We start from the raw sequence: 17446 nt of genomic DNA, 5'->3' as shown, positions 1-17446 counted from the left end.
CAAGTGTGGCCTTACCAAGGCATTATAAAGTGGTATTAACACTTCACGTGATCTTGATTCTATCCCTCTGTTTATGCAGCCCAGAACTGTGTTGGCTTTTTTAGCAGCTGCTGCACACTGCTGGCACATATTTAAATGGTTGTCCACTAGGACTCCAAGATCCCTTTCACAGGTAATACTATTGAGCAAGGTACCACATACACGGTACCTGTGCATTTTGGGTTTTTTTGGCCTAATGTAGAACCTTACTTTTTTCACTGTTGAATTTCATTTTCGTAGATAGTGCCCAATGATCTAGTCTGTCAAGATCTTTCTGTATCTTGAGCCTATCTTCTGGAGTGTTGGCTATTCCTGCCAGCTTGGTATCATCTGCAAATTTGATGAGTTCCTTATCAACTGTCCCACATCAACTGTGGGACAACCTTACTGAGCTTTACTCCTGGGTTCTGAGGGGAAGATGTTTCCAGGAAAAGTTTGTAATTGGGCAAATGCCTTTACAGAATTTCACAGGAGTCCAAATAATTATTCCTTCCTTGCCCACTGCTTCTTCCCTTTCCTCTCTCCTTGTGATCAAATAATTGTTAGGGTTGAGAAGGCAAAACAATTGTCTCTTGAGCAGCACAGGACGCCTCATTGCAACCACAGCAAAAGACAGGGAAGAAAAAGCCCAGGAGAAGCTTTTGAAGGTGCCACAACAGAAAAACCATTTCTGTCCCCTTTGACCAATTTGTTCCTTGCTGCATCTCCTGAAAGGATTGTGGGATGTCTTAGAAACGACTGTAATCATCCACTCTCACTCATCCAGGTCATGGTTGTCCCAAAGGCGCTGTTTCAGGAGGCAACTGGACTTTCTTGTTTTTTCTTTTGAAGACGTTTCGCTTCTCATCCAAGAAGCTTCTTTAGCTCTGACAGAATAGTGGGGAATGGAAGGATTTTTATATTCCTTGCAGATGGCTGGTCATTTGCATTTTAGAGGGTCCTTGAATCACTTGGAGGTTTATCTGTGTCCTCAGAGTCAACCTGAGTGACTCCTGCTTCCTGTAGTCTGCAATTTTGTTTTCTTTTTTTCCCCTCTGCAAATCGATTCCTACACCCACACCATTCAAAAAGGGTGTTCATCCCAAATTGTCTGTAGAGACAATTTCTGTAGAGTCTATAGAAGTCTGTAGAGATTTTCAGTCATCCAGGTCATGGTTGTCCCAAAGGTGCTTTTTCAGGAGACAACTGGACTTTCTTGTGTTTTTTTTCTTGATTCTTGGTTTTTCTTGATTCCCCACTATCCTGTCAAGAGCTGAAAAAGCTTCTTGGATGAGAAGCGAAACGTCTTCAAAAGAAAGAACAAGTTGCCCCCTGAAAAAGCACCTCTGGGTCTCAGAAAGGAGACGACAGCTGGAAAGACCTGGATTCTAATCCCCCACTCAGCACGACCTCCCTTAGGTGACCTTGGGTGAAGAGTGCCCAAGTGAACACTTAAACAACAAACATGAGCGGAAGGGTATGTGTGCCCCCTGGAAAGTTATGAAATCATTAACGAATGCAATTTGCAGGCAGTGCTGTGTATTTCTGCTTGGTTGATATAATGGGCGGAAATAACACTGCTGCGGTCCTAATAAAAGCCAATCCCCTTAAATGTAATACATGAATTCTGGCTGTACTTCTCCAAGTAATGTCCTAGAATGAATGGAGAATTTTTCTTTCTTAGGAAAATTGCTTCTTAATGGCTTCGTGGAATGTCTGGTTTATGTCGGTATTTCTTTATTGGGAGCTAATGATTTGGAAAGATGTGCAGCCATGTTGGACCAAAAAGCTTGGGAGGGGAAACCCATCCATCTTTAGAAGGTGATATGTTTTCTTCTTTCCCAGCCCTTGCAATAAGCCTGGCGTAGAACTGGGCATCTGCAAAGAAAGCAGTTGTGGAAACAAATTAAAAAGGAAAAAGGGGATGAGAGCAGGGGTGGCTTCTACTTACCTTTAATACTGGTTCGCATCGCGCCCGCGCGTGTGCTCGCTTCACTCGTGCAGAAGCTTCTGCGCATGTGCAGATCACCTATGATGACGTCCAGGTCAGTGGGTGGAACCTCCCACCGGTTTTACTACTGGTTCTTGCGAACCGGTCCGAACCGGGGGCAACCCACCACTGAATGAGAGACAAGGAGAGAGCTTCGGGGATTAGCTGAAGACACATCTGCGGAACTTTGCTGGGGGTAGCAAATGCACTGTCTAGTAAGAAAATATGCAGAAAATATGACTTCTGTAACAGAATCATCAGTGCTTGGAATATTTTACCTGACTCTGTGGTCTCTTCCCATAATCCTAAAAGCTTTAACCAAAAACTTTCTACTATTGACCTCACCCCATTCCTAAGAGGACCATAAGGGGCGTGTATAAGCGCACAAACGTGCCTACTGTTCCTGTCCTATTGTTTTTCTTTTCTCCTTCCTATATATGTTTATATGTGTATATATTATATAATCTTTTTGTATGATGTTGTGACAAAATAAATAAAATAAAAATAAAAAGAATGAATTTTTATTTATTTCTATTTCGTATTTCTTAACCGCCCATTTCCTTCAGAATATCCCTTGAGAGCGAGAGAAGTTAAAAGAGTGAGCACTTTTTCCAGAGGAAACCTTCTGGACAGAGATCCTCAGGGCTGAGATCTGTGGTGCTTGCTGAGAACTGACAGCCAATCAGGACACACCCTTCCTGACCAATAGCGAAGCAGAGATGTCCCACCCAGGCCAAGCCCAGCATTTGTCCAGAATTGGTAGTCCTTGACTTACTATCACAATGGGGACTAGAACTTCCATTGCTAAGCCAGGTGGTTGTCAAGGAAATCACTCCTGATTTTATTACCATTTTTGCCACCATTGTTAACCAAATCACCGCAATTGCTAAGTGAATCATGAGGGAATCCAGCTTGCCCCGTTGAATTGGCTTGTCAGAAGTTGGCAGGGGGGATTGGTAATGGCAATCAGGTGACCCCCTGGTATGCTGCACCTGTCATGAATGCATGCCAGTGGCCAAATGCCTAAATTAAGATCATATGAGTGTGGGGATGTTGCGATGGTCATAAGTGTGAGAACCAATCATGTCACTTTTATCAGTGCCATTGCAACTTTGAACGGTCACTAAATGAACTGTTGTAAGTCAAAGACTATCTACGCAGGTAGTCCTCGACTAACGACCGTTCATTTAGTGACCATTCTAACTTACAACAGCACAGAAAAAAGTGACTTATGGGCCGCGGTGTGGCTCAGGCTGTAAGAAGCCTGTTATTAAACAGCTGCCTGCAATTACTGCAGGTTCTAGTCCCACCAGGCCCAAGGTTGACTCAGCCTTCCATCCTTTATAAGGTAGGTAGAATGAGGACCCAGATTGTTGGGGGCAATAAGTTGACTTTGTATATAAATATACAAAATAGAATGAGACTATTGCCTTACAATGTAAGCCGCCCTGAGTCTTCGGAGAAGGGCGGGATATAAATGTAAACAAAAAAACAACAACTTATGACTGCTTTTCACACTTATGACCATTGCAATATCCCCATGGTCATGTGACTTACATTGGGATGCTTGACAACTCGTTCATATTTATGATGGTCGCAGTATCCCAGGGGGTCACGTTGTATTTACAGGTTCTCCGAACTACTCAAAATTTCCACTACCGGTTCTCCAGAACTGGTCAGAACCTGCTGAAACCCACCTGTGTTCTGTGTGCAATTGAAGGTGCTGATTTGCACCTATAATCTCTTCATAGCAGAGCTGGCGTCTCCAGTTGTCTTTGCTCTGTCAGTGAGATCTGGCATGCTTCAGGTCTGTTCCACAAAAGCGTGCCACCTGGTGAGTCCAAGCAGCTATGCCTTCTCTGTGGCAGTGCTTGTTCTCGGGAACATCATCCCCGCCCCGGCTCCTGCATCTCCCTCCACCCCCAAGATTCAGATAACCCCAACTCTTCTGTCTTTCCTCAAGAGCCTCAAAACCTGATGCTTTCCCATTGAGCCAATCTTGAAGTCAGCCCATCTAGAAGCAGGGGTGAAATCCAGCAGGTTCTGGAGAACCGGCAAATACTACCTCTAGCTGGCCCCAGAATGGGGTGGGAATGGAGATTTTGCAATATCCTTTCCCCAGGAATGGAGTGGAAATGGAGATTTTGCAATAACCTTCCCCTGGTGTGGGGTGGGAATGGAGATTTTGCAGTATCCTTACCCTGCCATGCCCACCAAGCCACGCCCACCAAGCCACACCCCTCCCACAGAACCGGTAGTAAAGAAAATTGAATTTCACCACTGTCTAGAAGCCAAGACCCTTCAATCAGCTATGTGTTGGCTTAAGTTCATTCTGTTATTACTTCTGTTACTCTGCTATCTTGTCATTGTTTTTCTAGATCACATTGCATTTTTAATCCCCCATTTTCATGTTTTCTTTAAATTATAAGTCACCCACAGTCATGGTTGCAAATTGAGCAACGGTATAAATCAAACAAGTAAGAAGAAGAAAAATGCAAGTCCTCTTTTCCAAAACTTGTAACTGCATTAAGGGCATTAAGTATGATGGGAAAGAAGGGTGTTGAGATGTCCATTTTGTTCTTTGAGAGATTGGAAACTATGTCTTACAATTGTGTGTGTCAGTTTGAGTCAGTTTTTCATTCCTGCCAACAGCATGGACTAGTCCCTGCCATCTTCTTGATAAGGTTTTTCAGAAGTGGTTTGCCTTTGCTTTCTTCCTAGGGTTGAGAGAGAGTGACTGGCTCAGGATCACTCAGCTGGCTTCATACTTAAGGAAGGATTAGGTGGTCTGGTTTTTGTTTCAAAATTAATCTCTGACATTAATATAAACCCACTTAGTGCCCTTAAAATGCCAGGAAGAGGAGGATGTATATCTGATATGGCTACTATAAAGATTAGAAAATAAGCAATTGAAATGCTTTCAATACTTATGCAAATGTTAACTATTATTAACATACAATATAATGGCTGTGCATATTTGAATATAATTATACATTTAGCCATTAACTTGCTAAGGCATTTAAAATGGTAAAGCTGTAAATGGTTTTTCAAAGGCTTACTGGATTAGGGACTGGGTTTATTTAAACCTGGAGAAAAAGATGTTTATATTGTTTCTGTTTGGATTGTTTGCTGCATGTGGACAGAGGTTGTAAGATTGTATCAATGAGAATTCAGGGGATCAGGAAGAACAGTGTCTCTTGCAAGAATTAGAAATACTAGTACACGTTGTCCTTAAGTTACCATAGTTAATTTAGTGACTTTTCAAAGATACAATAGTACTGAAAAATGTGACTTGTGATCGTTTTTAAGATACAATCTTTGCAGCATCCCCATGATCATGTGATCAAAATTCAGATACTTGGCAAACTGGTTCATACTGTACTTAGGACTGTTGCTGTGTCCCGAGGTCGTGTGATCACCTTTTGTGACCTTCTCCCAAGCAAAGTCAACAAGGAAACCCGGTTCATTTAACAACTGGGTTACTAACTTATCAACTGCAGTGATTCACTTAACAACTGTGGCAAGAAAAGTTGTAAAATGGAACAAAACTCACTTAACAAATGTCTCACTTAACAAACAGAATTTTGGGCTCAGTTTTGATGGTAAGTTGAGGACTACCCATGCTTAAGGGACTCCACTGATCTGCCTTCCAAGTATGCTTCACTGTAATTCCTGTAATTATATCTAACTAGGCTGTTCAATGGCTCTGTTGGTTGGGGAAGGTTGTGGTCCGAATGGGTCAACTTGCTGCAGCCAACTCACCACAGCCAATTTGCCATGGCCAACTCACCACAGTCACCTCACTGCAGGACAACTTGCCACGGTCAATTTTCTGTGGGCAACTCGCTGCGGGACAATTTAATATTTAATTATTTTTTTAAAAAATTAAAAAAATAATTTTTACCATTCACATTTCATTCTGTCCCTCCTTTTGCATCCTTTCTTTAAATGATTCTATTCCATGATTTCTTTGGTAATTCTTGTTCTGCAGCAGTTAGCTGTGGCAAGTTGGCCATGGCGAGTTGGCTGCGGAGAATTGTCATAGACCGCTGTCCATACTGGGAAGTTTGATCTCTTCAACATACACGGACAAATTGTTGGCTTTGTAGTTCTATCCTACTATCTTCAAATTGTTGGAACATTAATTATATCCCCATTGCCTCATCTACTCTTAGTTGCTTTCCCTTACTAACTGGAATGGCAGTAACTGCAAGAAGCATAAGACTATTAGGGCTGCAAAGGGTTGTGCCAAGTGCCTGCTTTCATCAACGTTTTTCCTTCAGCAGGTTTTAGTCTCTCACACCTTTTTTACTCCAGCCTGATGAGCTCAATATTCTTTCCTTTGTGTTGGATTATAAACTGTGGCATACCCCACATCACAAACATGCGCCTTGTGCATTTGATATCTGGGCTGATGGGAGCTGCGGTCCAGTGCATCCAAAGGGAGAATCAGTCGAGGAAGGCCGAGTTAAAGGGAGCTGCATTTTTGCAATTCGGTCTTGCCTTTTGCCATGACAAGTCAATGCAGAATTATTTAGATCCCCTCCCACATCGTTAACGTACCACCATCCTGCTGTCCCTCCTCAGCCAAAGTGAATACAACCAAGTAAGACAGCAATAAACCTGACCGATGTGCTTTGCGTGCTTATTTGTTCTGCTTGGCAAACAGAGCTGTTGCATTATGTAAGGCGGCTGTAAAGACATTGTGGTTAGTGGGGTAGAAACCTTGTTGAGAGCTTGGCTGTAAAATGGCAAAAAAATGCAAGAGAAGGCAGAGAATTCCCCTTATGGATGGTATTTCAGCCAAGTGTGGAAGCCAGCAAAGAAATAGCTGCAGATACAGCTGTATTCAGCCACTAGGGAGTCGCCAGGCTAGCCACAGAATTTACTGTGGTACACCCAAAACTTGGGGATTGCCCATTCCTGCTATAGAGGAAAGACATCATAATTATCTAAAATGTTGAAAATATCTAGGGTGCCTTATGCTAGGTGCAATCTGGGAATCCAAGCCCCCTCCATTGCCATGTTTTTGGTGCAATCCTCACTACCTCTCCAAAAGTCTCTGCCAAATAAGGCTATTATTAAGTAGATGGGGAATAGCTATATTGATGTAAATTACAATTATTTTTCTTCCTGGTATCGCCTGGTTCAGTTTTGAACTGCTGCCTTGGCTGCAGCATGGCTGGCTCAGGAATTCTGGGATGTGAAGTCCACAGGTCATAAAGGGGCCATAATTGTCCACCCCTGCTCCAAAGTGCTGCCCTGAATTATACCTATCATTGATTTGTTGTTGTTTTGCTGTTGTTGTTAAGAAGAGAACAAACTTTAATTTTCTTAAAATCACGAGACACCGATAGATAACAACTGTTACCTGTCTTTAAGGCTGTTTTCCATTAGCATGAGGTTTTCCGAGAAATACTGCTAGGAGATGCTATTCACTTTGATGGGTGCGGAAGACTGAGTTTCTGCAACCATCATTCCTAGCCTGACTGCGCTCCAGATAGGATGAGACTGTAATTCCTTAAATTCTCAGCCTTCGGGCTTATTGGGAGTTGCAGGAATAATTTTTTATTTATTATTTAGATTTTTATACCGCCCTTCTCCCGAAGGGCTTAGTACCCATCCATCTGGAGAGCACCAAAGGAGGAAAGTTTCTGTAGGAGTAATAGCTTACGAGTTGAAAATGAGGGCTTCTGCTGCCATCTTGTGCTCACGGTCTGTGAGAGCCATGCGGTTAGAATGGGTGGCTGTTATTCTTTGTTGAATTGCCTGAGAAATCAGATATTGGGGATCCCTCCCTAAAGAGATCACTTGCTTTTAGCCACCCACTAAGAGCACCCACTATTTCTGACATTCGTACACTCACACTTGGCCAATAAAAATTCTATTCTATTCTATTCTATTTTCGGGTTTTATTTCAATATCGGTACACACAAACACACACATTTCTAACCCTGGTGTAATTGCTAATCCAGGCAACTGGTAAAAAAAACTATATACCATTCGCCTAATAAAATATTTATGTCCTGTCATCTCAGCATATTTTCCTTTTGCTGTAAGCAAACGCTTCCATGGAAGCTGGAACTCTCCATGATCTGATTTCTAACTGATCAAAGCCACTGATCAAAGCCACTGTGTGTAGGGGGGGGGAGCTCCCTACTTGCAGGCAAATGCTTTGTTCTTCCTTCATCCCCTCAATATGACTTGTGCAGGACCTAGTCACCAATTTTCACATGCAACTAGAACAGAGTGCTGGAGCAGAATTAGAAGGCTTAGAATTTCTCTTGCAGCTACAGGGAGTCCTTGACTTATAACCATTCATACAGCACCCAAAGTGACAGTGACACAGAACAAAGTGACTTACAACCTGTCCTTGCATATACAACCCTCGTAGCAGGGGTGAAATCCAGCAGGTTCTGACAGATTCTGGAGAACCGGTAGCAGAAATTTTGAGAACTGGCAAATATCACCTCTGGTTGGTCCCAGAGTGGGGTGGGAATGGAGATTTTGAAATATCCTTCCCTTGGAGTGGGATGGGAATGGAGATTTTGCAGTATCCTTCTGCCACGCCCACCAAGCCAACCACACCCACAGAACCGGTAGTAAAAAAAATTGGATTTCACCACTACCTTGTCGCATCCCCACAGTCACATTGATCGAAATTCAGATGCTTCGCAACCGGGATGTGTTTATGAAGTTGCAATACAAATAGTCATTGGTCTAGGTAAAGGGCAGCAAGGCTAATAATTCCCAAGTCCCTCTTGGTGTGTTTTCGTGTGTGTGTTTGTATATGTAACATTATGGGATAATGGCACAGCTTGAATATTGAGAACATGTTAACAGACAGTCCTTGACTTATGACAATTGAGCCCACAATTTCTGTTGCTAAGTGAATTTTGCCCTTTTACAACCTTCCTTGCCCCGATTGTAAGTGAACCACTGCAGTTGTTAGGTTTGTAACATGACTGTGAAATGAATCTGCCTTCCCCATTGACGTTGCTGGTCAGAAAGTCACAAAAAATGCTTCCGTGACCCCAGGTCACTGCAGTGGTCATAAATATGAGTCAATTGCCAAACTATCTTAATTTTGATCATGTGACCATGGGGATGCTGCAAAGGTGGTGTGAAAAATGGTGATAATTCCCCTTTTTTTGTACCATTTATAACATTCACCAAACGAACTGTTGGAAATTGAGGACTACCTGTATTTTGGTTGCCTACAATGGAAGAAGCTGATTTGCTTAATGACTGATTCACTGATTCACAACTGTAATGATTCACTTCATAACCTTGGCCAAAAACAAAAGGTCACAAAATTGAGTGTGGCCCATTTAACTGGTCTTGCTTAGCAATGAAAATTCTTGTCTCCATTGTGGTCATAAATCAAGGAATACTTGTAGCTTTTGAAAGCAGAGGTAGATGAAAGCTATAATGGCCCCTGGGCTTAACAGATAGTGGGAGGACTTCTTTTTGCATCCCAAACAGGGGTGGGTTCTACTTACCTTTACTACCGGTTCACATTGTGCCCGTGCATGCGTGCTTGCTCCACTTGCGTACGTGTGCGCTCTTCTGTGCATGCGCAGATCGCTTTTGATGACGTTCGGGTCAGTGGGCGGAGCCTCCCGCCGGTTTTACTACCGGTTCTATAGAGCCGGTCCGAACCGGTGGCAACCCACCACTGATCCCAAACTCTACTGATGTACTTGTAGATACACAGATAAGACTGCAAATGTTCATATTTAGCTCCTCCTTTGGTGCCCCAAAGATAGGATGTCCCCCCAACTCTCATGGGCTTCCACAAGCTTGTAAGAACATAGTAGTTCTACAAGGCTTTTAGAGAGGTGAAACCACCAGAATAAAAGCTACTTTGGATTTTATCACTGTTGTCTGTTTTTACAATTCTGCAGTTGTATTGTTGTTGTTGTTGTTTTTTGTATTTGCAACTGCCTACAAGCTGCTCAGGTTGAAGCAGCAGATAAATCGGACAAATAAGTTAAACATGCTCTCAATATTCAAGATGTGCCATTAGCGCATAATGTTGCTTGTATGAACACACTCACACAAAGACACCAAGGGGGACTTGGGAATTAGCCTGCCTGCCCATTACAACATAAACAGATGACTAGTGTTGGGGATTTCCGGGCCTACAGGCAGTGAACGGGCCATTCTCCTTATCTATAGGTAGTCCTCCACTTACAGCAGTTTGTTTAGAGACCGTTTGAAGTTACAACAGCACTGAAAAAAGTAACTCATGACCGTTTTTCACACTTACGACCATTGTAGCATCCCCATGGTCACGTGATCAAAATTCAGACAGCCGGCAACGGGCTCATATTGATAATGGCTGCAACATCCCGAGGTGGTGCGATCAGCTTTTATGAACTTCTGACAAGCAAAATCAATGGGCGAGCCCAGATTCACTTAACAATCACATTATTAACTTAACAACTGCAGTGATTCACTTAAAAAGTGTGGCAAGAAAGGTCGTAAAATGGAGCAAAATTCATTTAACAAATGTCTCGGCAACAGAAATTTTGGGCTCAATTGGACTATCTGTAAACGTGCTCTCAAAAGTCAAGATGTGCCATTAACCCATAATGTTGTATATGCAAACACACCCACACACCCACAAACACACCAAGAAGGGCTTGGGAATTAGCCTGGCTGCCCTTTACATAGACAGATGACCAGTATTCTGCCAAAGTGACATCTCCAGGCCAACAGGCAGTGAATGGCTATTCCCCTTACCTATTCATAGGGAGCTCTGGGAAGAACAAGGCCGACAGAATCTCTATCCAGTGCTCAGTCCTTTTGAGTTCCAAAACACTGAAGCTATGTTGGTTGATATTCCCATGGGATGATTTAACAGGATCGGACAGAACAGAAAATAAGAGTATATATGGAGGAGAAGAGACTTAAGTGAAGCAAGTGAGAACAAAAGGGTGCAGAGAAATAGGATGGAGATTCAAAGTTGATATTCGTCACCCCTTGACTAACCCCAGTTTACTTGGAGATTTAGGGCCTTCACTCAACCTATCTCATAAGTCTTGAAAGGATAATTAAAATAGGGCATGCTATGTTAAACCATATACATCTTGGGAAAAGGTGGGATATAACCTTAATGAACAAAAAACATAAATCGTAATATTTATGTATCAGAGCTGTTGAGCTTAGCCACATAATTTCATATTTCTGGCTCTGCGGGTTGGATTTGCCCAATCAGATATATATTCGTGTTCCAGCCTCAGCTAAACTCAGCAGCTCCCTCAAAGGGCCCTTGTAGAAAAAAAAATAAGAATTATTGATGCCACCCAAATTCACTAGAGGAACAATTCAATAGAAGCATCTAGACGTTGGCCCCAAGTATTCTCTTCCTCACTTTCTAACTAGGCACCGAAGCTGATTTCTAAGTAGGTCACTTACTTTCACCTGCTCACAGTAACATTTGATCCTTGACAGTCTGTCTAGGTGCAGGCAGGGTGAGTCACCCATTACTTCAGTATCAGTGAAGTCTCAGATACTGCCTTTCTTGTTCTGCAGTGCTAGACTTTGTGAGTGATGTGGGAGTGAGGCAAGGCAAGTGACAAGGATGAGAAGGCATTTCTCCTAACTCCTTGATAAAGACTCCTCTGCTCAACATTACTTATATGTAGCAATAGCACTTAGCCTTATATGCCACTTTACAGTGCTTTACAGCTCTCTCTTAAGTGGTTTACAGAGTCATCCTATTGCCCCCAACAATTTGGCTCCCATTTTACCCACCTGGGAAGGATGGAAGGCTGAGTCAACTTTGAGCCTGGTGAGATTCGATCTGCCAAATTGCAGGCAGCCGGCAGTCAGCAGAAGTAGCCTGCAGTACTGCACTCTAACCACTGTGCCACCGTGGCTCATCACGGTGGATGGGGCGCAGTTTCACAGGCTGACCTCTTATCTCCAAAAAAAAAAAAAAGATAGATCCTGGTATGTGTGTGCTTCATGGACCAGACCCAGTTTTCAAAAAACCATAATGAACTTGTTGCAGATTTTCTTTGTTGCCTCCAGTAATTGTTGTGACTTTGGGGCTACCTTTTTTCTTTTTCTGCCAAAATGGAATGATGAAAAATGGGATGCAGGACAGAGCACATTAAAAACTTTTTTTTAAAAAAGTCTACCTGTAATTTGTGTCATAAAGAAAAGGAGGACACTGGGAGAAATATGCAGATGTGAGAAATGATGCAGATCAAAAGAGGGCTGTTGGTTCACCTGGTTGAATAAAAGACAGTACAGGCGAGAAAGGGTAGGTGGGTGAGTGCCAGTTTAACAAAGATGCCATGAGCGCAGTAGAGAAAATCTCTTGTATTTATCGTTGGAAGTCAGATCAGTATCACTTTGCATATGTAATTGCCAAAAAAGAAAAGAAAAGAAAAGAAAACAGAAATAGGGAGCCAAGAATGAGGCTTAGGAGGATTGCAGGGGTGGGTTACAGCTTGATATGTGGCAGGAAATGAGAGCTCAGCCCAATTTGGCACAAACATTCATATATTACAAATACATACATTGGAGTAATGCAGAGCATGGCTTTATCTATCGTGTATGAGAAGGATGACTAGCCAAGCAGGTTTGCTTGCTTGCTGTATTTTTTGTTTCTTAAAAGTCTTTAATGTCTTTGTTAGAGGCAGAAATTCAAAAAGGATAATTTTTCACAATACGAGCAATTAGGATTCTAGTTAGTTGCCATTAGAAGGATTTTCATGGTCATAATGCATTCACATCGAGGAGACACGAGATTCCAGCTTGTTATTTTGGTATAATTTCTCATAAATAAGCCTTAATGTAGAATTTGCCTTGTTGAATTTCTGCCTGCTAGGTGGATGATAAAACTATAGGAATTCAAACAGAAATAGATGCCTCCTTTAGCAAGGAGTTTTGCATGCCAACTGTTTCTCCTTTTAAAATTCCTGTAAATGGAGAGATGTAACCAGCAATCAAGTTATTTAAGAATTTTTTCAGATCCCCTTTAGTCTCCTTAGGGCCCAGATATTATCCATGCAGATAGATTTCTTTCTCCTCTTTAGAGGAAGATTTCAGATATTACAAGTGGCATTAGGAAGCCTGATGCCCACTTGCAGCGCCCTTGATCAAGACCACCCTTCCAAATGGCAGAGGGGAAACCCTGAAGGCAGCAGAGACAGACAGATCTAAGTGGCAGAAGGGTTCCCCCTCTCCCACTCCAGAAAACAATATGAAAATGTGGTACATTCAGTGTAACTGAAACTGGACCAGAGATATAGGAGTGAGAGACGGGGGAAATAATCCACGAGGAAAAAGAGGCTACAGATTAGTGGAAAGCATTTGGTCTTTTTCTGTTTCTTTTGGAGAAAGGGGAATTAGGGGAAAGAATTGCAACACAATGAGCAGGATTAGCCTGTTAATCAGCTACGGTTACATCGGCTCTACAGCTGGCTGAAGGTTTGGGTTTTTCCCCCCTCCATGCAAAAATTGAGTCCAGGAAACTAGGAAAGCATTGGGTGAATTGGGAAATTGAACCACTGAAGCTTTTGTGATAGTGGGAAGCACTAAGCAACTCCGGAGTTATGGAAGGCTCTGTTAATGGAGGTTTTCAAGCAAAGACTGGACAGTTATTGGTCTTGGGAGAGCATAAAGATTCCTGCCCCGGGATTTTGGAAGAGAATCCCTTCCCACCCTATGATTCTGTGATAAGGAACGAAGGCCCTCACCTGAGGTTTGAAAGCTAATACTGGAAGAATAGGATGAAGTGAAACCTCAAACAATTTTGGGACCCTAAGTGGGTTCTTTTCATGGCTTGCATCAGCGCTTCTACCGGTCAAGATTGACCAAATCCAATTCATAGCTTTTTCGTTAATCGCAAGAGTCTCACCAAAGATGGCAGAGCTGACGAGCTGTAGGGAGCACAATGCAACCAAAAGCGAAACAGGGCAAAGGTCTTCTAATTTGCAAGGGACTTTCTGCCCTCCCCCTCCCCCATTATGCCCATCCTCCCCTGGCCTCTTCCCTCTCCGCTTGACCTTGGGTGGGGGGGGGAAGGGTCTTGTGTTATTCCTACTGGGAGAGGGCAAGAGACATTAAATCACAGTCTCAAAAAGCGTAGCCTTCTCTGGCGGGGCAGCAGCAAGACTGTCTGGTGGTGGCAGCAACTTTGCCTCTGCTTCGGGTGTCATGTATTCCAGGTGGTGGTGGCCCCAGACAGGGGTGGTCAGCAATTGCCAGCGCTGGGGGAGAAATGAATGAGGCAGTGGCGTCAATGATCAACTCAAGGCAGCACCTCAATTTGTTCACTTTTTATTTATTCACCTGTAATAGTCATATCTGGCTCGAATTAGCCCTGTTGGGGATTGGAAAGAGAGTTTTCTATCCAATACTCGTTTATACCATAAAAATAGGGTGTTTAAAGTATAAAGCCCCCCCTCTCTCTCTTGGAATGAAGGCCTTTAATTAAAGTCACACAGACATATTTAAACCATCCAACATCAGTCAACCAGCATTGCTCAAAAGTTCTTTTTATTTTTCTTTGATGCTGTTGCCCCGAAAGATCTTTTGAAGAACGGTCTGATATTCCTTAAGGGCACAAATCAATCAGTCAACTAATTATTGTCCCTGAAACTCAAAGGCCTCTTTTACAACTGTTCAAAAGCCACAACTAAGTGCAAAATGAGAACTAAACGAAAAGTTTAACAGGCAGGATAAACCTGGATTGCTCTGAAAGTTCTGGATAGAATTCCTGATGTATCTCCTTGAATCTACCAGTGGTGTAATCTTCTTGCCCCTTGCCCCTTACTTTTTGGCTTTGCATAATTGCAACTTCCTGCTATGAACTCTGGAAGAGCCTCTCTTTCTCTGGCTAACCACCCTAGAATTTGTTTGTGGCTATACTTAATAGACCAGCAGATTATACACAGGCAAACACCTTAACTGATAAATGAGATGGCAGGTCTTGTTCGTGGGCACATTGTCAAAGTTTTAGCCAAGCCTTTCCAAGGACTAGCACAGTTCCGTGTCTGGAAAAACATCTCCAATGTTACTGACCCCATCATGCCATGAGAAGGAAATATAAACTATATTTGAACAAGGAGGAGCCAAACCATCATCAACCTGGCCTAGCCTCACAATAGTATGTTCTTACACTGTGCAGAGTTCCAGGTGTTCCAAAGAGACAAGCCTAACAAGCAAGAATATTCACTGGGCTGCAGGTAGAGATGAGCTATTGACACTCACCTGTTGGAAGGTGCCCTTGCTTCGCAGAAGTTTGTAAGCGACAGTGCAGGGGATGCAAAGCATGGAGGCAAGGGCCAGCATCCAGCCAATAGCCTCCCCCCACCAAGGGTAGACATAGGTCTTGTTGTAAGTCAGTGGCTGATAGTTTACCACGTGGAACAGGAAGATGCCCTGATTAGGAACAGAGGAAAAGAAGGGGAGGGAGGGAGACAGGGAGGGAAAGAGGAGAGACCAAAGTGAAGATCAAAGTAATTTCAAACTGTCTTCCTTCCAAGATTTGCAGTCTTAATGAATGAGTTATCTGTTTGCAAACTGAACCCTCCTTCAACTTTTGACATTTTGTCCACTTTTACACTTCATCCCATTCTGCACTTTTAGACAAATTGCTTTTTATGTTTTTTTTTAAATTGCTCTTTTAATCAATGTGTTTTGAAGCAGACATCTTGTAAAAAGTTGAAAAATGATTCCAGTCACAGAAAGAAATAATTTCTGACATCTGAGGTGCCAGCCAAGTAGTTCTGACCTCAATAAATATTAGATGCAATTTTTCCCCCTGCTCCTAGGAATTGCATCTGAAAATGTTAGGTGCTTTGAAGTCACTTTTTTTTTTTGCTTAAAATATTTCTTACCCTTTATTAATATGCCGTTAGATTGTTTTTAATGTGTTGCCTCTATGCTGGTCTATGAACGTAATAAAGATTTGGTTGAATACACTGCCTCTGTGTTACACACTTTGTGCCTATCTTCATCAGCCACACAACAGAATATCATAATTTACAATGCATACTTTCTTCTCCATGCATTCGATTGTAATACTGTTTGAAGTATTTGGCTATTCATTTTGATTTATCTTCCTTGAGGTTGAGGTCAAGTGGAGAAAGAAAAATCTTTTTTCTTCTTCTTCCAGGAAAGCAAGGCAATTCCTGTGTTTATTGAAATGGGAACATTTTCAGATTCACAAAAAGAGGAATATTATGCATTTGCACCAACATAGTACTGTCAGTTGTGCCACATCTTTTGAAGTGGGTGCAAGTAGCAGTTTAACAGTAATAGAGTTGGAAGATACCTTGGAGGTCATCCAGTCCAACCCTCTGCTCATGCAGGAGACATATACTAAGGATTCGAACTGCCAACCTTTCTGATCGCCAAGCTTTCGGCAAGATAAATGGACAGAGGTAGAGGAGATGAGCTTGCTACGAAGCCTGCCAACCACCATCTATTTTTAGGTTTTACTTTATTTATTTTTTTAGCTGATTCTAATTTCAAAATGTCTGGAAAGCACGCCACCAATTGTTAGCAACAGAAAAGGCTCTGGGGCTCAAACAACTGTTTGGGGGGGGGGCTGAATGACCCCAGGTTGCCCATCCCCGGAGTAGATTCTAGAATACATTCCTAGGTAAAAAGGAACGTTAGAGAAGAGTAGAGAATGTGTCACCATAGTACCAGTGAAAAATGTAGGCAATGGGAAAATTGACCAGTTAATATGTAGGAATAACCTCGTGCCATTTTAGCATGCGTGCAGTTAGTCAGTCAGCCAGTCACTGAGTGAGTGAGTGAGTGGGTCAGCCAGCCAGCCAGCCAGCCAGCCAGTCAATCAGACATTCTTATGTCTTTCCCACTTCTCCACATGTAAAAATGCATTCAAACTTTTCTATGGAGAATTGTGTTCAAGTGCCTGTTTTTAAATGCAACATTCTCCAAAATTATACTGTGCATCCCTGAGCATAATGGGCTTCTAAATATATTTTATCCCAAGATGTGCATTTCTCAAAGCGTTTTGGTCCATTCTGTAAGCAAGAACTATGAGTACAGCAAAATTCAGGGCATCGCACCATCCAAAGGCAACATATGTTTCAATGAACACATTGCTCTGGGAATTCCAAAACAGGTCAATTCCCACAAGAGTTCACAAAAGTGTAATTGCTACTGGATATGACACAGATATCCAAGTTATTTTAAAACAAGCAGGGGGAAGTTATAGCTAAAAATAGGATGGATTGGAGTTTTTTTTCTTCCTTTGTTGGTTTGCTGTAATGCAGAACAAGCTTTTACAGCAACTTTTCTCAACTCAAGCGCTAACTCTGGCTAGCCAGCATAGTGGATAACCAGGCACACCTGAAGGGCACCACGTTGAGGATAGTTGACAAAGAAAACTAATAACAGGGTTATCTTTTTTAAAAAAAATAGAACTGAATATGCCCCTGT

At 42.4% G+C, this 17446-nt stretch overlaps 1 protein-coding gene across 1 annotated transcript in view; it reads right to left on the bottom strand.

The window, feature by feature from the left end:
- Positions 1 to 10368: 10368 nt before the first annotated feature.
- The window catches only part of LOC131192445 (sodium- and chloride-dependent creatine transporter 1-like), a 29725-nt gene continuing 22647 nt past the window's right edge, over positions 10369 to 17446 (bottom strand). Inside the window, exons 13-14 of the mRNA XM_058171596.1 lie at positions 15242 to 15412; positions 10369 to 14238 (exon numbers count right to left, since the gene is read on the bottom strand). Of these exons, the coding sequence (XP_058027579.1) occupies positions 14092 to 14238; positions 15242 to 15412 (318 nt within the window). The 3' untranslated portion in view covers positions 10369 to 14091. The remainder of the gene's footprint in view (positions 14239 to 15241; positions 15413 to 17446) is intronic.

This window comes from Ahaetulla prasina, chromosome 2 (assembly GCF_028640845.1).
Source record: "Ahaetulla prasina isolate Xishuangbanna chromosome 2, ASM2864084v1, whole genome shotgun sequence".
Classification (NCBI taxonomy): Eukaryota; Metazoa; Chordata; class Lepidosauria; order Squamata; family Colubridae; genus Ahaetulla; species Ahaetulla prasina.
This window is presented reverse-complemented; position numbering and strand designations above follow the sequence as displayed.